At 34.3% G+C, this 21,252-nt stretch overlaps 5 protein-coding genes and 1 long non-coding RNA gene across 12 annotated transcripts; 4 read left to right on the top strand and 2 right to left on the bottom strand.

Annotated features, from left to right (window-relative positions):
- Positions 1–626: 626 nt before the first annotated feature.
- LOC106615877 (uncharacterized) lies at positions 627–2,162 on the top strand. Of its 2 annotated transcripts, XM_014232249.3 has the most exons (5): positions 627–789; positions 870–1,140; positions 1,208–1,443; positions 1,507–1,704; positions 1,764–2,162. In XM_014232249.3, exons 2-5 carry the CDS (start codon positions 871–873, stop codon positions 1,966–1,968), a joined length of 909 nt encoding a protein of 302 aa, XP_014087724.2. In that variant the 5' UTR covers positions 627–789; position 870; the 3' UTR covers positions 1,969–2,162. The 2 variants fall into 2 exon arrangements, with proteins under 2 accessions (XP_014087724.2, XP_036224950.2); XM_036369057.2 differs by lacking the exon at positions 627–789 and having other exon boundaries at positions 821–1,140.
- A 312-nt stretch (positions 2,163–2,474) lies between these two features.
- LOC106615865 (solute carrier family 35 member E1 homolog) lies at positions 2,475–5,103 on the bottom strand. Its single transcript, XM_014232235.3, has 5 exons — positions 4,380–5,103; positions 3,692–3,900; positions 3,511–3,636; positions 3,203–3,442; positions 2,475–3,135 (listed from the first exon to the last, which is right to left on the bottom strand). Exons 1-5 carry the CDS (start codon positions 4,711–4,713, stop codon positions 2,884–2,886), a joined length of 1,161 nt encoding a protein of 386 aa, XP_014087710.2. The 5' UTR covers positions 4,714–5,103; the 3' UTR covers positions 2,475–2,883.
- LOC138857552 (uncharacterized) lies at positions 3,308–4,254 on the top strand. The gene is made up of 3 exons (XR_011396672.1): positions 3,308–3,450; positions 3,516–3,647; positions 3,700–4,254. It is a non-coding gene; the product is annotated as an uncharacterized lncRNA (long non-coding RNA).
- A 183-nt stretch (positions 5,104–5,286) lies between the features above and the next one.
- On the top strand, positions 5,287–15,336 carry HDAC6 (histone deacetylase 6). Of its 6 annotated transcripts, none has more exons than XM_070110392.1 (13): positions 5,288–5,856; positions 7,016–7,201; positions 7,283–7,413; positions 8,439–8,622; positions 8,691–8,827; positions 8,914–9,048; positions 9,115–9,815; positions 9,882–10,386; positions 10,967–11,162; positions 11,234–11,851; positions 12,019–12,106; positions 12,450–12,504; positions 14,163–14,303. In XM_070110392.1, the coding sequence occupies exons 1-12, from the start codon at positions 5,854–5,856 to the stop codon at positions 12,461–12,463; spliced, it is 2,898 nt and encodes a 965-aa protein (XP_069966493.1). In that variant the 5' UTR covers positions 5,288–5,853; the 3' UTR covers positions 12,464–12,504; positions 14,163–14,303. The 6 variants fall into 6 exon arrangements, with proteins under 6 accessions (XP_069966495.1, XP_069966494.1, XP_069966493.1 ...); XM_014232262.3 differs by lacking the exon at positions 12,450–12,504 and adding an exon at positions 15,187–15,336 and having other exon boundaries at positions 5,290–5,856; positions 14,163–15,101; XM_070110394.1 differs by lacking the exon at positions 12,019–12,106 and having other exon boundaries at positions 5,287–5,856; positions 11,234–11,806.
- A 176-nt stretch (positions 15,337–15,512) lies between these two features.
- LOC106615856 (p21-activated protein kinase-interacting protein 1-like) lies at positions 15,513–17,696 on the bottom strand. The gene is made up of 4 exons (XM_014232226.3): positions 17,419–17,696; positions 16,842–17,360; positions 16,698–16,774; positions 15,513–16,625 (listed from the first exon to the last, which is right to left on the bottom strand). Exons 1-4 carry the CDS (start codon positions 17,623–17,625, stop codon positions 16,187–16,189), a joined length of 1,242 nt encoding a protein of 413 aa, XP_014087701.3. The 5' UTR covers positions 17,626–17,696; the 3' UTR covers positions 15,513–16,186.
- A 1,191-nt stretch (positions 17,697–18,887) lies between these two features.
- LOC106615874 (inactive pancreatic lipase-related protein 1) lies at positions 18,888–20,868 on the top strand. The gene is made up of 5 exons (XM_036369052.2): positions 18,888–19,054; positions 19,110–19,339; positions 20,045–20,260; positions 20,332–20,532; positions 20,606–20,868. Exons 1-5 carry the CDS (start codon positions 18,942–18,944, stop codon positions 20,821–20,823), a joined length of 978 nt encoding a protein of 325 aa, XP_036224945.2. The 5' UTR covers positions 18,888–18,941; the 3' UTR covers positions 20,824–20,868.
- Positions 20,869–21,252: the final 384 nt, after the last annotated feature.

The following is a 21,252-nucleotide window of genomic DNA, read 5'->3' as shown; positions in this document are numbered from 1 at the left end:
ATATTTTGGTGAAAATTTCTCTACAGTTTTTGTTTTTTAAATAGTTGTAATTGAAGAAAACAAAATCAACCACGGCAAAACCTTGTAAATTATATCTCAAAGACGTGCAAAATTTCATTAAGATCGATTGAGTAGTTCGTGAGAAATCTTGACAACCGACTTTGAAAACGCAGTTTCGAGAAAAACGCGTTTAAAGTTTTAAGCAATTATATAGCTGACCTCGAGTGCGCAACTTTTCAAAGCTTTATCTCCAACACTATTACTGGGTTTAACTTGAGAATTTAGGACAATATTCTAGAGATGTTATAGAATTAAATAAGACAATACATTTTTTTTTAAGCCGTGAAACCATATAAGCCCTTAAGTGTGTGGGCTATATGCCGTATAAGTACAGTCGACTTCAAGTAATTCTTATCTGATTTTAATTAAGCTGTCAAGTGGATGTGATTTACAAATTGACATACATGTTTACATTAAACTTATAAGCCCCCGCTTATACAATTAGAAACAAATATTATACTCGTATTTACATATGTATGTACACGAACACATATTTGTCTCAATATATTCGTAGGTACTTACATACATACATATGTTGTTGTTGTTTTTGAATGTTTTGTTTTGTATTCATTTAACTCGGTGTCGGAGTTTATTGAAGTTCAACGAACGCGGAAGTTCAGACATTTGCGTTTTTTTAAATTTTTTTATTTGGCAAAACAACAACAAACAAAACAATGCGTATCTGTGGTTTGGCAACTCTATTCTAAATTAATTCGTAATCAATTGCTAGTAAGTAGCCTATCAATATCAAGATGAAAACTAATAAATATATTAGCACAATTGATCAAAATACTACGTTCTATTACCAGCATGGACAGCCACAGCGATATTTTACGTCCACTTTCCGAGGACGAATTTCAAGAATTACTACAATTATATCGTGAAAAATATGGCGAGCAAAATACCCATTACCTGTTGATGTACAATCAAAATAAATGGAATCAGCAGCTGAAAAATTTGAATTGTAAGGTGAAAACTAGCGAGGCAGACGAATGGCTGTCATTCCGGAAAGACTTTTACACCTATCGAGATGGTGATTTTAGGAAATATGGCACCTATGTGAGTCTGCATTATGATATTGTAAGTATGGATATGTGTATTCAAATGTTTTTTGTTAATTTAAAGCAAATAAGCAACTTATTCGCAGATGCAAAGTGTCTTATTTCATTCGTGGGAGCCAAGTCAGACGGAAATATTGAAATGCTTGCGTGAAACTAAATTGATCAAGTGGCGTGAGGGGCCGTTACTAACAAATGTTGACCTTGAATTCTGTGACGTGGTTAAAAATATTGCTTTTGCTAACGGAGCAAGTGTGCAACGCGCGCGTTTATGCCTATATTTAATATTGGAGCATGAAAAGGCCGCTGCTTATGCTTTGGAGAGGTGGGGAAAAATCGTTTTATATGAAATATTTACATTTTCGTAAAATTTTCTGTCTCTCATAAGCTTAAAAGATGGTTACACTGTTAAAAATCTGAACGTTAATAATGCGTCGCTCGTGCATGAGGTGTGGCCCAATAAGAAGGAAGGCTCGTTGGCGTATGTAAGTGGTCTAATCGCGTTAAATCAGACAGCGGGCATTTATAGAGATACTGACGGTGAATTGGTGGCATGGGCTTTTCAAAATGATTTTTCTGGTCTAGGGTGAGCGCGCCTTCGTATTTTATTGTGTTTATTAATAATTCTTTTTTTTTTTTATTCAGCATACTACAAGTTCTGCCAACGGAACAAAGGAAGGGTTTTGGTGCCTTCTTAGCAGCATATTTATGCAAACAAGTGGCAACTGTGGAGAAAGTGGTTTTATCTGCTTGGATTGTTAGTGAAAATTTCAAATCTAAAGCACTGTTGGAAAAGCTCGGCTTTCAGGTAGTGGCCAAGGCCGAGTGGATACAATTAAACAAAGCTTAGATAATCAAAAATGTGAACAACGATATAAAGTAAAAGTATATACAGTATAGTACGAAACATTTGGAAATTTTTGGCAAACAACTATTATTGACATAAAAATTTTTTACAACAACGATGCTTTTTTTTTAACCTCAATGTTAAATGTTCCATTTAAAAGTTGTAACACAAATAAAAAATATTGTAATTTAATATTATGTTAGGCATTTTTCATAGTTATGTTTAGTTTAACATATTCTGAACTTTACATTTTACGAAAACTTCCTATATGTAAGGTTAAATTTTTAGAAACAGCACTTTTGCAGTTCGTTGTTGAATTATTCAATCATTACAGAATTTTTAAAATTTTGCAAGAAGCATAGCATATTAAGAAAGTATTATTATAATTCAAAATTCACACCAAAGAAATGAAGAAATATTATACATTTTCACCTAGAGTATTTGAAAAAATTACAATAAATCAAGTATGATATAAGTAAATTAAAAAATCCTAATTATGTAAACAGCAGTTGTTTGTTTGCTTTATAATTGCGTCACCTTTTTTTATTGCTTCATTTTGTTTTCACATACAATTTGCTAACGAAAAGTAATGTTAGTATAAATTCATACAAATTAGCCCTGTTTTACAGACATTTAATTTATTTACATGCTACAAATCTCGCTGGGAATATTTATTATTTATATACATAAAAATAGTTATTTTTGCATTGCATACGCATACTATTTTTTTACCTCTGTGTCGAGACTTTATTTTCCTGAAGTTAGTTGTAAAAAATACTATATTTACACAGCTGAACAATTTGGTTTGTATCCGTATCTTTTGTAATATGCGCCAACAAAAAATATTATCTATCTAACTACGCTTTGCCTATCGGTATTATTACTTACATCTACTAAACAAATATATATCTTCATAAATTAAACAAAAAGTAAACGCGTCGCCGTACTACCATTTGGAAATATATTCCCATTTGTTAGTAAACTATTTGTTGGTATTGTATTAGTATTTGTGAATGGTTTTTCACCACGTTTGTTAGCGAAACCATTTAGGTTACTTGTCGTTGCACCCTGATAATAAGAGTCAAAATTTCCATTGAGTGGTTCGTATTTAATACGATGATTCTGGGTTAGAGGTAATACCGTCTCAGCCTTCCGTGTAATTTGTTTGGCCTGTAAATAAAATTGTATATGAAAAAGTGTGCAAAAATACAAATAAACATGCGTATAAAGCAATTACCCGATTATAACACAATACGCCGCATATTGCCAAAGTCATACCCACGCAGTTTAACCACGTCACGGGATTCCCTAAAATGAAGAGTGACACGGCTATCACAAAAATGCGCTTAGACGCGCTCGCAACGGCATAAGTCAGTGGCGAAACTAGTGAAAGCACATTAAAAGCTATAACATTTTGTAACCAGTTCAAAAGGCCATCAGTAAATAGCAAAGCAATCACGCGATAATCGAAGCTGGTCTAAAATTGTAAAGTTACATATTTTTTGTAAATTTTTGTTAAAATAATTATAATAAAAAATTTCTCACTATAGCAGGATGTTGTATGACTTTAAAGCTGTCCACAAATATCCAAATTGGCAAGAACATGATTAACGCTAATTTGCCTAATAACTGTAGAAGACGCAGATGATGCATTCCGGTATCCTTAAGCACCTTTAAGATATGTGAGTATATATTAAACTGTAAATAAAATTTTTTAAATAAATACCTTTTTAGAGAAGATGTTCTGCAATGAAAAGCCCATCGTCGATATGAGCGCACTTATCAAACCAACCATGTCGAATGAAATCTCAGTTAAGGTAGCTATTGCAACACCTGTTATAATTGGCACCAAGCTGAGGTACACGAGAGTAGGTTGCTTTTCACGAAACAACAAACGTGTCAAGATTACAGTAAACATCGGCATTGTCGCTTTGACTGCAAAATATATATTTGTACATACAATATGTGGCGTTTATAAAAAAATTTAATACTATATGTTATTCCTTCTGTTTCGATATATATGAATTCGGGACAACTTTACCATAAACTTCTGGCATTTTAGAAGTAAACAGTTTTTGGAAAGAAATTATTAAAATATTTTTTTTTTTTCGAATTCACAGAATAATCAGGCGCAAATTTGAGTTTTAGCATAAAAAAAAACTTGCTAGACACATTTCCACACTGAAACTTTATTTTGGTAGGTACTTCACATTTAAACTTTATCATTTAAAATCACTTAACATACGAACTACATATATTTGTAATAAACAACAAGATAAAAAATCACAACTTATAGTTTTTTTGTCCACGCTTACCACGTCAAAGATAATAGGTAAACGTGTCAAGAAATGATGATTTTAACTAATTTTCAATGCTTAAGATGCTGCAAGTAATATTACCACTTATTTACTTACCCGTGTGAGCATAGGAAACAGGCACTTTCCATAGAGAAATGTGTGAAGTGACAGATGCAAGAAACTTTCCCAATGCTAGTGGAATAATCAATCGCCAATAGTATCCTCTAGAAATGTTTTGATACTTTCGTATACGCCAGAGATTAAAGAATGGTCCACTATACAAGGCTATACTACACAGTTGCACCATTGTCACCGTCATAGGAAATGGGAACTCGTTTAATACCATTTTTCCGATGACATTGTTGCTCGAAGAGATCACATACCACAGTACGCATAACGTTACAACAGCCAGGACATGTCTGGTTGATTCAGTTTGTAATCGGTTCCGCATTTTTGTCCACTAGACTACGTAATCATTCACACTTCGATTCAAGTGCAGCCTTCTACAGCTGTTTATTTTAATAAAATAAAATTTCTACACTTTTTACCACATCCCTTTAAGTTAAGGGAAAATACGTAAGGGAACTACAACAAACCGAGTTTTTGGCAGATTGTTTTAATTATTACGTTGGCAAAAGGAGAAGAGAGATATTGCAAAATATCTGACATAGGGTTACCAGGCCTTGTTATTGGTGTTATTTCCGTGAATAAAATAAAATAGCGGTACATGTAATATTTTAACATAAACTGTTGCATATCCTCTCATTTTAAGTTGCTTCCGGAAGCCTTTAGTGTTACATGTAAAATGCAAAATGGTATATTTTATAAAATTTCTTCTCATTTCGCTGAAATTTTCGGAAGGAAGAAATATAGGCCTTTCTACAAGAAATTATTAACTTTTGAGAATTGAAATTCCTCAATTATTAAATTGGTATTCAATTAAAACTTAATCTGGCAATTTTTGCAGAATATTTGTCACATTGATTGACAAACACAATTTGTTAACTACACGCAGATTTTCATATAGTTTCCAAGTTTTTACGGGTTGACATCAACTTATAAAATTTAAAAAATTGTCACAAACTTCGTGAAATATATATTAAATTTAGAACATTGAAAATTAAAAATTGAACGTATTGCAAAACTACAGCTGACAGGAGCAGTGTTGATGTAAACAAACAAGACTAGGGTGAATGAGAAGAAGAAGCAGTATTAAAACGTGTGTCCATTTTTGTTGTCTGTGTGTCGGAATTTTTGTGATTAGGCGCGTTACTCTAAAGAAACTAAAGAAAAACATTTCGCATACATTTAATTAAGGAAAATTCGATAGTGCATGTAAAATATTGGTTTATTTGAAATAATAAGAAGCTTCGCATTACTGCTAGTTTATACTTGACGCGTTTGTTGCATGGAACTATAATTGTATTTAATCTTATAAATACAGGAGGATAAGAAAGAAATGTATTGTTAGAATTTCTTTACATATTGTCTAACATACGTTTTGTATACTCCAAAAGCCAATAGATTTGATGTCGATATAACAACAGCGACAAAATAATCAAAATATTTGTTATTTTTTTATTAAACGGAAATGGTAAGTATACCATAAAATATAAAAGCCTTTCATTTTACCTTTGTCAAACTATAAGGTCTAAAGATACCTACCTAAAAATAATTTAGCCCTAAATACAATAGGCTGACATAACGTAGAAATACCATAAATGGTTATAAATTTGGGCAATAATAAAAAGAGCAGCTCCTTTTGCATATCTTTTCGAAAGCTCCTTTTCTTCTCTTGCCGGTAAAAAAATATTGCTGGAACTGGATTCATAGATGACTGCCATAATTTGCTGGTGCATTGAACCACTGTGCGTTTTTTATTCTTTATTAAGAACCGGTTTCCTTACCTTTAGCAATTGTATTAGATGGTCATAAACTGTAACAATGACTATATATTTGTACGCAAATCAGAAGAAAAATCATTGTTGCATATCAAAGTTGTTACATACCCTTCTTAGGATATACATATAAAAAATTTTTTTATAAACAGAGCTGCTCGAAGTACCTAGTTTAAAAACATCGTGGAATATATGTTTATTGAATAATTGCGAAATTCTCGTAACCATTGTTCCTGATTATCAGATGTTCAAACTCCTGTTTTCATGAAAATATGCTAAACATACTAATAAGTATGAAAACTTTTGGTAGAAGGTTTCAGCACCTCAAAGATTTGTGATTCACGAATATAATATAAGTTGAATTATTTATATCATATTAGCTATTGATTATTTCACATTAATAACATTTTCATTCTCATCACAAATTATAAAATTTTAATTGTTTTGACTTCAACAGCTGCCACTAATTAGAAATGACTATTGGGTATAAAAGCATGTCAATACAAACATACATACAGATTTGGTATCAATATTGTTGACACCCACATCATCAACACTTGCACTTATTTGGCGTATTTAAGAAACCGGAAATCAATTTCATTAATATTGCATTGATTTTTGGTTGCAGGCCGCAGTCTGTTAGATCACCGCATCAAGACCACACGTATTTTCTTAAAGATTCTATAAATTTAACAAAATTCGAATTTATCAATTGTGGCCTAATTATCTGATAACAGTGCTAATTTATATATTTTATAAAAAACATAAACATACATACATATTAGTTATACTAATTAGCGAGCTTTTTTACGCTTTACTCATCTCTCTTATACTGATACATACAACCAACTGTAGAGCTCTCCAATTGTTACACGTCGTGGTGCGCAAAAAGCTAAAATACAAACTCGCGCAATGGTCAAGTCTGCAGTCGCAGCTAGCAAGCCGAGCGCAGCGCTACTAGAAGCTAAACGCAAAGCGAAATTACTCAAAATGCAGGAACAAAACCAACAAGATCAAGTTGTAAAGGATGTGTTCCAAAATGTAAGCTTCTATTTGCTTTAATAGTATACAATAACTGACATTCCAAGGTTTATGGAAATGTATTTTTGTTTTTGTTTTAAGGCGGTTAACGCAAAAACAATAATACAAAAGCCTACTGGTATTGTTTATGATGAATCGATGGCGCAGCATCGTTGCCTCTGGGACGAAAATCATCCAGAGCGACCGGAACGCTTTACTCGTGTGCTGGAGAGGTGAGTACTTTTGAAAAAGCTCATATATAATATTATATTGTTAACTTGCACTTTCAATTAATATAAAGATAATGGAAATTTATTGAGAGCATTTGTACCTATAACGGCGTATTATATGCATTTAGTATGCATAAAGGCGTTTGTAATCACACGTTAAATCTTATCACTTTTATATTGGTATATAAATGCAATTGCACTTAATGTCACACCTATATTTATATTTCGATTTCAAAGCAACTTAGATAATATAGACAGATAGATAGAAAACAAAGTTAGCAACACACTTATTTCAGCAACAACAATGTATTCCAACAATTAACATAACGTAATTATGACCTATTGTATAAAGTATATATGTATGTATATATAAAATCAGAATAACTGGCTGAGTCGATGTAGCTATGTCCCGTTCGCACGACATTCGGGCCTACGTAACCGGAACGGACCCGGATTTTTATCCGGCCAAGGACTGTCAACTCAGCAGAAGTCTGCCGCTACAACAACAGCAACAACATGTAGTCATGTCCATCCGTCTGTCTAGCTATACGCAAACTAGTCCCTCAGTTTTTGAGATATCGATCTGAAATTTTCACACGTCCTTTTCTCACCAAGATGCTGCTCATTTGTCGGAAACGCCAATAACGGGCCACTATACCATATAGCTGTCATACAAACTGAGCGAAAGTTGTTGTATGGAAAACATCATTTTACAAGATATCACCCTACAAAACAAATTGTTCGGATCGAACCACTATAGCATATAGCTGCCATACAAACTGACCAATAAAAATCAAGTTTTTTTTTAAGAGAAAACTTTTTTATTTGTGAAGGGTATTGGGTGCAACCGAAGTTTTCTCTTGTTCTATTGATCATATGATCTGTTACAATAAATATTGTATGCATATCTTAAATACTTTAAAAAGTTATTAACATAATAAATAGTCATTAATTCAATTAAATAAGTTTTTTTGAATAATTACTAATAAAAAACTTATGTATATTTTTTTTTGTGCTCTAAAATCCAGATGTAAAGAACTGCAACTCATTGAACAATGCCAGAGAATTCCATCACGCCGTGCGACAAAGGATGAAGTGCTCTTGCTGCACAGCGGGGAGCATTATGACCTACTGCAACAAACATCTGGTGTGCAAGATGAAGCGGGAATGGAAGATCTAAGCTCAAAATTCAATGCAATTTATCTACATCCGGTTGGTATTATTACAAGCTGATTGTTTTTTCTGATTTGCATATATATTTTGCCTCCCACTTGCTTCAGTCCACATTTGAATTGTCGCTACTGGCCACCGGTTCGACCATTGACTTAATTGAGAACATAATAACCGGCAATGTACAGAATGGCATGGCGATCATACGGCCACCGGGTCATCATGCGATGAAGGCAGAATTCAATGGGTACTTTACAATTGTCTTACACTAGTCTCTGTAGTTTCGATAGTATGCAACGCTTGTGACTGTATGTGTATGTGTATATTCCTCAGTTACTGTTTCTTCAACAATGTGGCCATTGCAGCACAATACGCTTTGGACATTTTGAAGTTAAGCAAAATAATGATCGTCGATTGGGACATACATCATGGGCAAGGCACACAGCGTTTCTTCTACAATGATCCAAGGTGGGTGGCTAAAATTTGCCATATTTAAAATTGAGCGTATAATATCTCATTTACCCATATATATAGGGTGCTCTACTTCTCCATACACCGTTATGAGCATGGCACATTTTGGCCAAATCTACAGGAATCTGATTTTGATGCTATCGGTTATGGCAATGGTTTGGGTTATAATTTCAATGTACCGTTAAATAAAACCAAAATGGGTAATGGTGATTATCTGGCCATATTCCAACAGTTGGTTATACCCGTAGCTGTTGAGTATCAACCCGAATTGATAATCATATCGGCCGGTTATGATGCAGCTTTAGGTTGTCCAGAGGGTGAAATGGAGGTCACACCCGCTTTCTATCCACATTTACTAAGTTCACTCATGAAATTGGCACAATCACGCATTGCCGTGGTTCTAGAAGGTGGCTACTGCCTTGACTCCCTCTCTGAGGGTGCAGCACTCACATTACGCACCCTGTTGGGCGGCACATGCCCCACGTTGGTGGAGAAAATCGAGCCACCTAGTGATATACTACAAGATACAATACTCAATTGCATTTATGCACATCGTCAATACTGGCGCTGCCTACAAATCCAGCCGATGTATACTATGGAGGAGCTGAATAATGTAAATCCACAACCGAAATTGCATAAAGTCAGTCGCCTGTTCATTGGCGGCCAACCACTGCCCGAACGTTTCCCCACTAGAGACACGGCACCGGTCACGATACCCGAAGTGGTGGCGCAGAACACGAAGCGCTTGCAATTTCTTAAAAAAGGTAATTCAGTTTTTTTTTAAATTAGTGCGAAATATATATGTTTTAATGAAATCTCAAATTATTTAGAAACCAAATTGTTGGCACCAAAAGTACGTGTGTGCTATGTTTACGATGAACTTATGTTGCAGCACAGCAATACCTTTGAAGAAGGTCATCCGGAGCAGCCAGAGCGCATAAGACGTATCTACGAAATGCACGTCGATTACAGGCTCACCGAACGCATGAACCAATTGCCGATACGCATCGCCACCACAGATGAGATTTGTTTGGCGCACACACGCGCGCACGTCAACTTCATACGACGCATTAGCGATAAGGATGAGCTGCAGGGTATGGGCGAGAAATATAATTCGGTCTATTTTCATCCGAAGACTTTCGATTGCGCCACGCTGGCCGCCGGTTCGGTGCTGCAAGTGGTTGACAAAGTGCTGACAGGCGAAGCGCGCAGCGGTGTGTGCATTGTGCGGCCGCCCGGTCATCATGCAGAGCCTGATATACCACATGGCTTTTGTATATTCAATAATGTTGCAATCGCGGCGCAGTATGCCATACGCGATCATGGACTTAAACGGTAAATTTCGTCATATGGTTATATGGCAACTTTTTATGCCTTGAACATAGTATAATAAGTTTGCCACGAAGTTTGTAATACCCAGTCGATTCAGACATGACCGTCTGTCTGTCCGTCAGAAAGTCCTTCTGTTTGTATATACGCGTACTAGTCCCTTTGTTTTTGAGATATCGATCTGAAATTTTGCACACGTTATTTTCTCTCCAGGAAGTTGCTCATTTGTCGGAACCGATTATTGTCTGAGGCGGTACCGTTGCTTTAGACAAGTAATTGTTCAGATCGGACCACTATAGCATATAACTACCATACAAACTAATCGATCAAAATACAGTTCTTGTATTTCATATACATTTTCATTTGAGAAGATATCTTTACAAAATTTGTTATGGCTTATTGTCCAAGGCAATTCTACAATCTCTGCAGAAATTGTTCAGATCGGACCACTATAGCATATAGTTGCCATACAAACTGACCGATCAAAATCAAGTTCTTGTATGGAATCTTTTGTATCTACGAAGGGTATTATAGCTTCGGTGCAACCGAAATGAACGTTCTTTTTTTATTGAAATCCTAATTTTAGCGTTTTAATAATTGACTGGGACGTGCATCATGGCAACGGCACACAACATATCTTCGAATCGAACCCGAATGTGCTCTATATAAGCATACATCGCTATGATAACGGCACTTTCTTCCCCAAGAGTAAAGATGCCGATCACGATGTGGTTGGTAAAGGTGCCGGTGTCGGCTTTAATGTGAATATACCCTGGAATAAGGTGAGCAGGCATTGTTGTAAACTAACAGAAAAATAATAATATATTATTTTCCTACAAAATTAACTCTACAGAAAGGCATGGGCGATATGGAATATGTAATGGCCTTCCAACAGCTCGTTATGCCAATTGCTTATGAATTCGATCCGGAATTAGTGCTCGTCTCAGCCGGCTTTGATGCCGCCATCGGCGATCCACTTGGCGGCTGTAAAGTAACACCCGAAGCTTATGGTCTGTTCACACATTGGCTCTCAGCACTGGCCGGTGGACGCCTGATTTTGTGTTTGGAAGGTGGCTACAATGTCCACTCCATTTCCTATGCGATGACCATGTGCACGAAATCACTGCTGGGTGATCCAATACCAGCTATACAAGTTAACGGCAATGCGGCACGTGGGCTGAGCGCTGCATATACAAGTTGCATTGAGACTATACAGAATTGTTTGAATGTGCAACAACGCTATTGGAAGAGTTTGGTCTTCAACAAGCGGCTGCCACAGTTCGCTGGCGAAAATAACAATGAGGATTTTCTTTCTGCTACTTTGAGAAATTTAGATATCACAACGGATGAGGCAAAAGGCGCCGTTGGCTGTGAAAATGTTGCTGACACAGAGGTGGCGTTGGAACCGAGCGGCAGTAAGCCGAAGGTAAAAGTTAAAACCCTAACCGAATTTCTCACCGAAAACTTAGAGGTAATTTATCATTTACCGAATTATGTGTGCGAGATCACCAGCTAACCTTTACGTTTTTGTTCTTACTTTTCATGACTGCACATAAACAAAAACAAACATTAACTATATGAAAAATAAAAAAATTGCGAAATTCAAAAAAAAAAAACTCCAAATCAAATCATCATCAGGCTTTGCAAAATAACGAAATGTTCGCCGTTGTTCCATTAAAGACATGTCCTCATTTAAAACAGTTGCGTCCTGAGGAGGCGCCGAAAAGTAAGCAGCGTGTCTTTTGTTTTGTTTGAAAACACATTAATTCAATGTCGTGTTTTAGACTTTGTAGGTTTGTTTCAAATTGTTACACTTTTAATTGTTTATTGTTGTTATTGTGGCTTTCTTTTATTTTCTGATGTTTATACATGATTCAATTTGTCGCTTCTTCTCCTTTCGCTTTTCGTTTGTGCGTGTCTGTGTGTGTGATTGCGGCTGTCTCAATACATTGTACATACATACATACATATTTATCACATACATCTCTGTCGCCTATGCATGTTGCAAATTGCTTTATATATCTTAAATTATAATTTGCATGTTTCAAAAAATAACTGTTTCTACATACATACCGCAATGTGATTGGATGATATAGCCGTCTGTTAGAGAGAGAGAGAGTGGAGGTATTCGTTATCATTTTTTTTTAATCTATAATTTCTTAGGTTTGCCAAAACAACTTTATTTTTCAAATAAATATTTATTATATTGTGTTCATATTTCATCGCTCTTTCAGTATTATAATATGTTTATATGTATTTGTGCTTTTTATTGCTCTAAGTTAGTTATTGGTAATTAAATCGAGAGTACTTTTAAAATTATTACTTTTCGAAAAAAGAAAATCGAAGTTCGTACTTTATTTTTTGAAAAAAGTTTTCTTACAATAATTCTAATAGAATAATTTTTCTAATTGATTAATTTGCGTCAGCCTTTTTAAAATCTTATTATCGAAAATAACGATTTTCTTAATACAAATTTAAACTTATTATATTTCCAAAATTTATTAAAACCCAAAAAAGTCATATTATAATCTTTAAAATCTTTATTTTCGAAAAAAATCTAAATTCGTATTAAATTTTTTTTGAATAGGTTTCAAACAAATATGATACGATAATTTAACTTTTAACTTAATTTAAATAACTTTCCAATTTTATTAAATTACAGAATTAATTTTATTTGCAAATCAAAACCAGTTTTCTAAATACAAATTTTAAGTTATTATTTTCATGAAATTCATTGAAATCTAAAAAATCAGGTTATTTTCGAAAAGTAAATCGAAATTCGAACTTAATATTCTACCTAGAAAAAGTTTTAATATACAAATATGATATGATATTTACAATATCTTCTAATATGATAATCATTCTCTAGTTTTTTGATACTATTACTGAATTTATTTAATTTTTAATTATTAACTGTTTTTTAAATTCTTATCGAGAAACTGGTTTTCCAAATAAAGTTATTACTTTCATGAAACTTGCGAAGACCTCAAAAAATCATAGCAAAAACGGTAGAAATTTCGAAAAAAATAAAAGTTCGAACTTAATTTTTTTAAATAAATTTTTATAAAAATAATATAATTTATTATTGAAATAAAAATTTTTTAAAATAACGGTTTTCCAAAAAAAAAAAACATTTACATTATTTTATTGTCATGAAATTCAGTAAAACCTTTAAAATCAGGTTATAATCGGTTAAATCTTTATTTTCGGTAATCAGACGCATTTTCCAAATTTAGTTTTAGGATAATCTCTCTTATAATAAAACATTATCGATACTATGTTCAAATTTGTTAGTTTTCGAAAAAAATTAAATTCAAACCTAAATTTTTGGAATAAGTTTTGATACAAATATGATAATTTAAAAATTTTCCAGTATAATGAACATTTTATAATTTTCTTTTATTACTATTACTGAATCTACTTTGCCAGCAATTTTAAAATTTTTGTATTAATGCTAAAATAAAAATAAAAAAGTTATTATTTGACTTTTGGTAGTTTTACCTCGCTTTCTGTAAAGTTTCTTCAATATGTGATAAAATCGTTTTATAGCGAAATATTTTTGTTTTTCACATTCAAAAGCAAAAACTTCGGTTTTTGGTTAATTAAATTTTTTTTTTTTTAGAAAGGCCACGGCATTTCGGGCATGCACTGTATTTTATGCTTATTAAATTTTATCTTCTTTCATGAGTTTCGTTGTACTTATTTTTCGCTTACAAAATATTAAAAAAAAAATTATAAATATTAATATTTTATTTCATTTATTTTTCATTCCCATAACACAGCCATAGACAGCAATGCACCTTGCGAGCAGTGCTCATCAACCGCCGAAAACTGGATATGTCTGAGCTGTTATAAAATACTTTGCGGTCGTTACGTCATGGAGCATATGCTCTTCCATAGCATAGAGCAATCGCATCCCCTGGCGCTTAGCTTCAGCGATTTGTCCGTTTGGTGTTATCCTTGTGAGGCGTATATAGATAACAGTAAATTGCATGTATACAAAAATCTACTACATCGTCATAAATTCGGTGAAGACATGGTGTGGCCATACCTGGATGGTAAAAACGCTAACGGCAATGACAGCGATAACGATGACTATGATGCCGATGATGCGCGAGTGTTTAGCATTCAACTTGAACCGAGCAACTGACAATATCTGTTATTACTGCTGACGACAGTACAAAATTATTTGTGTACATCATTTCCACCACTTAGACATGTTTTCCATTTTTTCGCCCAGTACCTTTGGCCGTTGATTTATCGCCTCTATATTAAATTGTTGTATTACTTTATATCGAGTTGATGATTTATATATTAGTACTTTATACTACAATATATACGATACTTACATACTTACATATATGTATGTATGTATATCTAGTTACAATATGTATACTAAATTCACTGACTTGCGACGACGTCTATATATTTTTATTAGAAACACAATATTTTCTCACAACACACACTAACCAAAGACTTGAAAGCAAAAACAAAAAACTAAAACTGTACATTAAATTACTGATACCGTGTGTTTGGTCCACAAAAAATACATATGTCTTGAATGTGTCGTAAAAAGAAATCGGCATGCATTTTTATATTGAAAATCTATTGTTCTACAGCTTGTGGCAAAATACTGAATTTGCTTGCTGGCCGATTTTATTGTTAACCAATAATATAATATTACTTTTTTTTTTGGAAGCTATGGCTGCTGTTAAGAGATTGTAAGAAAACTCAATACTATTATATTAAAATATTTAATTTTTATTTTAATAACATAATTATTAATTAATACATTTATACATACAGATTTGTTCGAAGGAAATTATTAAGTTACATACATGTGCAGCTTAACTTTAGAAGCAATTAAAATTATGACTATTTTTACAAAATGTAAAAAAAGCAATTATTGTAAAAAATTTAACAAAATTAAAACATTTAATAAAATGACAAAGAAAATATGTCTTTAGTTTGATCGAAAGAAAAAACGTCCACTTCATTTGCACCGAAGCTATAAAACCCTTCACAGGTGTATCTCTTATAGCCTAAATGGGTATAAAAAGATTTTGATCGCTCAGTTTGTTATATAAAAAATATCTACATACAAGAATTTGATTTTAATTGGTCAGTTTGTATGGCAGCTATATGCTATAGTGGTCTGATAACGGCGATTTCGACAAATGAGCAACTTTTTGGGGAGAAATGGACGTGTGCTAAGTTTCAGATTGATATCTCAAACACTGAGGGACTAGTTGCGTATAAACAGACAGAAATGGCTAAGTCCACTCAGCTGGTAATACAATCATTTATATAGTACATACTCGAAAATAATATTTTGTTTCTTTTTGGATACTACAATATTTGTGCCAAACTTAATACATCCTGTTAGGAGTATAAAGAAACAACTTGGTAAAGCTACAACATTGAAGAAAAGTTTTAGAATAAATATGGATGATGTAAAATATTCGGGCTACTTAACCAATCACTGTAATTTACATCCACCAAATACTGAAAAATAATTGAAACACATTTTTGCTACTAAAACAACGATCGATCTTAACCCAAAAAACCGATAACAACCCGAACTGTCTCGTATGAAATCGTTAAATCCACTTATATTGCTTTAAAAATTATTTCCGCTCAGTTTGACAATGCTACTACCGTTATTTTTACTAAAAAAAATTTAAGTAAAAGAAAAAACTGCCTCGTATTAACTCGTATAATCTACACATTTTCTTTCGAAGTGTTATTTTCGTTCAGCTTTACAATAATACTACCGTTATTTTTAATAACAATATTTTATTTGAAACTATTGTTTATTTCTGTTATTTTTTTGTTTTTTACTCAGTGGTCCTTTTTGTTTCAATTGTTTTTGCTTTGTTGGTGGTTGTGCTTTTTCGGCAACATTTCCCTTCCGTTTCCTTGTTTTTTCTTGCACTTGACTGCTACTCGGCTCAGATGAGTCTGTGTCATCGTCACTGCTTTCTTGCTCCGGTACGTCTTGGAGATCTTCCTCATATTCAATCGTAACAACACCACGTTCTGGTGGCTTCACAGCTTTCTTTGGTACAATATTTACTTGTTTTTTGTCTTCTTTTGAGTCGTTATTTTTTAAAACAAATGCGCCACCGAATTGTGTTAGGTCTAAGATGCTAAGGCAGGTTGGACGACAGCCGATGTTGGTTGTACACAGTAGTTTCAAATTTTTCTTGTTTATATTCACTTGCCAAGCTTTCATCTCGCCGGAGCTGCAAAAAATAATTGTTAAATAATTTGTTAATTTTACTTAAGTGTTTGTTAATTTATTTTTCTTTACAAACCTTGATATTGTGATTAATGTGTCTTTAAGGAAAGCCATAACTTTAACTCTGGTGCTGTGTGCTTCCGTAAAATGTTCCTATCAAAATAAATTTGACATGTGTAAATATAAATTGATTTCAGTTTTTGTTTTACTAACGCATTACCTTTCCTTCGTCTCCTTCTTCTTCTGTCACTTCAAGCCACAATATTTTACCACTTTCCAAGCCAACCAAGCATAACTCATCAGCCACCCAGCAAACACATATTGGCTTTTCTTTTGTCTTTCGACTCAACAATACATCGGCTGATTTGATAGACCAAATCTCTGCGGCACGGAAACCACATAAGGTAAAATAATCGCCAGTTGGCGACCACGTCAGACAATCTGGTTGTGTGCCCAACGTACTGCGACTCTTTAAATTGGTTTTGTACGCTACACGTCCCTTCACCAAATTCCATGTGCATAATACACGATCTGCACCGAGTGACAGTGCTAGCTTGCCACTCGGATGACAACTGATTTGATTGACTGCTGAACCTTTATGCGCCTTCCAATTACCCTCTGTGGCCCAAGTTTTTTGACGTGTCGCAATCATACGTCCATCGTCGCCACCTGATAGCAAATGTGAGCTGTCCGGTGTAAAAGCCAATGTGTTGATGGTACCCTCATGTGACAAAATAATCTGCAAGGCATAATAAATGTGAGCAATAAATGATTATGCTGGTTAGGCTTAGACTTACATTTGTTTGTTTTCTCGAACGCATATCATATAAGAAGATACGATCATCTGTGGCGCCAGTAGCCACGAAGTGTCCATGCACTGCTACGCATTTAAGTGGACCGGCGTGCGATTTATCCGCAAAGGATTGCACAAAATTTAAACTTTCATTTGTTAAGAGTTTATAACCGAGGAGGAATTCCTCATAAGTTCCGATAATTACTTCCATAGCCCGTAATGTTTATATTTTTATGTTTTCTACCCCGGTTGACAATAGCTTAGCACGTGGGGAATATAATGAGAAACGAAACATTCTGAAGCGGACACAAGTATTTCGATTTTCAAGAAGACATATCGACTATCGATATATTTTAATAGTAAATTCCTAAATTTGTATGAATTTCTGATATAGAAATTCTTCCAACTAACCAGTTGGATGTTGTTGTTGTTGTTATAGCGGCAGAATTCTGTCGAGTTGACAGTCCTTGGCCGGAATAAATCCGAGTCCGTTCCGGTTACGTACACCCGTTTATCGTGGGAACGGCTAACCAGTTGGATCTTCAGAAGCGGCTAATAACCTTTAGAAATTAGGCTTCCGCCGCTTTTCTGGATCTATATTTGAATTGTTGCTGTATACTTTTACATTCTTTTAGAGGATTCAGTTTTTAGATTAATCACCTTATGGTGTCAAATTATGAAGAAGACAGAATAGAGAACTCAGATTTCACTTTCCCGAGGTATATTTTCTAATGTAAATAATGCAATATTGTTGCAGCTGCTTAAATCCTGTTTAAGAGGATGGTCTTACAAAAAGAAAAACGAAAATTTTGGAAAAATGGCGTTTAATTTTTTAACATTGTCTCCTTTTAACGATGCTACAACTTTTTGAACCCGTCTACAAAATTCTTTTTCTAGAGGTCTGTAAAGTAGATATCGACAGCCTTGATAATTTTTACATTTTACTCAAATTTCTGCCCAAGAATCCCAGAAAATGGTGCCATCACCGTTTTTTTTAATTTTCAAGTGTATTTAAAATAATCTGCAAACGATTATTATAAATGTTGTTAAATTATTATTTTATTCATTGTATCATTATATTTATTTGGATTTATTTTCAACTTCTATGTTTCAATGCTAAGCGCACTTATCTAACCTACTTAACAGCAGGTGGCAGATAGGTATAGCGGAAATCGGGTACCGCAAGTAACTAATGGCCTTTTACAAGCCGATAAGGGCAAGAAATAGCTTTAGTTTTAAATATGTAAAGTATTTAAAAATACAAAAGCTTCGATTACTCAAACTTAATTTCTTCAGTTCAATTTGAACTGTCAACGGCTGCATAACGGAAAAAATATGAGGCTGCATGTTTTAATAACAATTTTGGGTAAGGAAAGTAATTCTTATTATATAATATATAAAATAAAATAAAATAAATATAAAATAATTACTTCTAAACAATCTACTTTATTTTACCCCTACACTACTGTACTAGGCTTGTGTCACGCCGAAGTTGCTCTCAACGAAGAGGATTATGGCCGTACATGGATGTGGATGCCAGATGGCGATGGCAAACCACATATTGTCTATTTAACGGAACCACCCGAGGATAGTCAGCAAGACGATGTGCCTGATTTTGTGCATGTGGAGCTTTTTGATAGGTAGTATTGCTTTACAACCTTTTTAATTGATATGGAATTAATTACTAATTTTTAGAGCAAATACCGCTAATCCAACAACAATACAAATATCCGTTGCCAATTATACTGCCAGTGAAGGTAGGCATAGTAGACAGAAACGCGATACTTGGGAAGACATGGCCGGTAAATTTAATGCCGATTTGGATACGAAAATTTTGGTACACGGTTGGAAGTCGAGTACGACCAGTGACTCAATACAATCGATACGTGGTGCATACACTATGCGTGGGAATTTGAATATTTTCGGTAAGTTTCATTGTGGGAAGACGAAATAAAAGGATGGTACGACCAGTGACTCAATACAATCGATACGTGGTGCATACACTATGCGTGGGAATTTGAATATTTTCGGTAAGTTTCATTGTGGGAAGACGAAATAAAAGGATGGTCATAATAAGTTTTCAGGATTTATGCAACAAAAATTCGTGTATTCTACTTTGAAATGCATTTTGTGTGATTATTCGTGTATGAAGATCGTGAGTCGAACATTCTGAAAAATATTGAACTTCTCTGGACTAATGTTTAAAAAACAACACTACTTCGTCACAACCGAACAGAGTTCAAGGCTTATCACGGAGAGGTAGCTTTAATGTAGTTACTATAACTTTTTAGTTAACTCCGTTAGGACCATCATTTTGGAGTGGGCATATGGGATGGTCGATCCTTAATAGAAAAAGTTTCTATGCCTGGTTTATTTATGCTTTCCGGAATGGAAAGTGTAAAGAAAAGCGCGGTCATCTCCACATAAAAGAACAGGTACTATGGAAGTTACCAAATTTGATCGAAATTATCCGAACTATCTTTTGAAGTATTATCTTATTAGTAAAATAATATATTTTGAGTGAGCTAAACGGGTATAAACTGAAGTTTATTTGATTTGTACAGGGTTTTTTAAGGCAATCTAAAAAAATGGAATTTTAATAATCTTAATTTTTTTTTGTTTTTTCCTAGCAATCAATTGGCGCGATCAAGCGGATAATATTTACTATCTGAAACCCGCACGTTACACCGTGCAAGTGGGCCGCGCTGTCGCTAAGCTAATTGATCTGCTCGTTGAGGAAAAGGATGCTGACCCCAAACGTATACATCTAATAGGTCATAGCTTGGGTGCGCATATAATGGGTTATGCTGGGTCGTATACCAAATATCGCGTTAGCAGAATCACAGGTGAGGCACTGATCCTAGACGATTCTATAACAATACTACACATACCAAATTAATTTACAATGAAAATTCAGGTCTCGATCCTGCCAGACCGGCCTTTGAAAACTGTAGTGGACCGGAACATCATTTAGATCCCTCAGATGCAGATTTTGTTGATGTTATACATAGTTGTGGCGGCGTTTTGGGGTTTCGTGAACCAATCGGCTTTGTAGATTTTTATCCGAATGGCGGCGGCGCGCCGCAACCGGGCTGCACAGCGATTTTACAAATCTTTAGTGAGTATAAATTAGTTTTCTTTATTAAGCTTTATTTTCAAACTTATCTATTTTCTCTTTCGTCCGCTCTCAGCCGGCTGCAGTCACGGTCGTTCCTATGAGTACTTTGCAGAATCCATATATAGTGAAAAGGGTTTCTATGCTGCGCCTTGTTCTTCGTTGAAAGAGTTAGTCGGTCGTAATTGTACGGGAACTAAGATATTAATGGGTGATCCTGTGCCGCTAAGTGCGCGTGGCATATACTATTTGAAGACTGGAAGTAAGCCAGGTTTCGCTTTGGGTTTGGACTAGCGACAATATATTTTGAAGCAGATCCTTAATTACCTTTTATGAAAACGGGGTTGAAATATTTATATCGATATGTTTATAAATATATGCTTAACTATGAGTAAATAAACCAAAAGGAAATGTCAACTACCTTACAAAGAGAGATATTGACATTAAAGATATTGACTATTAGTAGAATATTAAACTTCTCTGGACCAAGGAAGCACAAGCATTTGGCATATATTGAAAGTAATAGCTACAGTTCAAGTTCAACTAACACTGATGGCGAAACATTTATCGATCTGACGAACGAAGTGGGTAAACCTTTCAAGCGTCACCATGGACGTTAGCATCATCATGCAGTATGCAATCGACGTGGACGTGATCGTTCACGCTCACCTTCGGACTCTCGCGGACGATCTCATGGACGCTCTCGTGGGCACTCACGCGATC

The sequence above is a fragment of the Bactrocera oleae genome, chromosome 5 (genome assembly GCF_042242935.1).
Source record: "Bactrocera oleae isolate idBacOlea1 chromosome 5, idBacOlea1, whole genome shotgun sequence".
NCBI classification, from domain to species: domain Eukaryota; kingdom Metazoa; phylum Arthropoda; class Insecta; order Diptera; family Tephritidae; genus Bactrocera; species Bactrocera oleae.
This window is presented reverse-complemented; position numbering and strand designations above follow the sequence as displayed.

Coding starts and splice junctions, on each gene's coding strand:
- LOC106615877 (XM_014232249.3), top strand. CDS start 871: ATGGACAGCCACAGCGATATTTTACGTCCACTTTCCGAGGACGAATTT. Junction 1,141..1,207: donor TGAGTCTGCATTATGATATT/GTAAGTATGGAT, acceptor ACTTATTCGCAG/ATGCAAAGTGTCTTATTTCA. Junction 1,705..1,763: donor AATGATTTTTCTGGTCTAGG/GTGAGCGCGCCT, acceptor TTTTTTATTCAG/CATACTACAAGTTCTGCCAA.
- LOC106615865 (XM_014232235.3), bottom strand. CDS start 4,713: ATGCGGAACCGATTACAAACTGAATCAACCAGACATGTCCTGGCTGTT. Junction 3,901..4,379: donor TGTTTCCTATGCTCACACGG/GTAAGTAAATAA, acceptor TATATTTTGCAG/TCAAAGCGACAATGCCGATG. Junction 3,136..3,202: donor GCGTATTGTGTTATAATCGG/GTAATTGCTTTA, acceptor TTTTATTTACAG/GCCAAACAAATTACACGGAA.
- HDAC6 (XM_014232262.3), top strand. Junction 9,049..9,114: donor TTCTTCTACAATGATCCAAG/GTGGGTGGCTAA, acceptor CCATATATATAG/GGTGCTCTACTTCTCCATAC. Junction 11,852..12,018: donor TTCTCACCGAAAACTTAGAG/GTAATTTATCAT, acceptor AATCATCATCAG/GCTTTGCAAAATAACGAAAT.
- LOC106615856 (XM_014232226.3), bottom strand. CDS start 17,625: ATGGAAGTAATTATCGGAACTTATGAGGAATTCCTCCTCGGTTATAAA. Junction 16,775..16,841: donor AAGAAGGAGACGAAGGAAAG/GTAATGCGTTAG, acceptor TTATTTTGATAG/GAACATTTTACGGAAGCACA. Junction 16,626..16,697: donor ACATTAATCACAATATCAAG/GTTTGTAAAGAA, acceptor TATTTTTTGCAG/CTCCGGCGAGATGAAAGCTT.
- LOC106615874 (XM_036369052.2), top strand. CDS start 18,942: ATGTGGATGCCAGATGGCGATGGCAAACCACATATTGTCTATTTAACG. Junction 19,340..20,044: donor TGGGAATTTGAATATTTTCG/GTAAGTTTCATT, acceptor GTTTTTTCCTAG/CAATCAATTGGCGCGATCAA. Junction 20,261..20,331: donor TCGCGTTAGCAGAATCACAG/GTGAGGCACTGA, acceptor ATGAAAATTCAG/GTCTCGATCCTGCCAGACCG.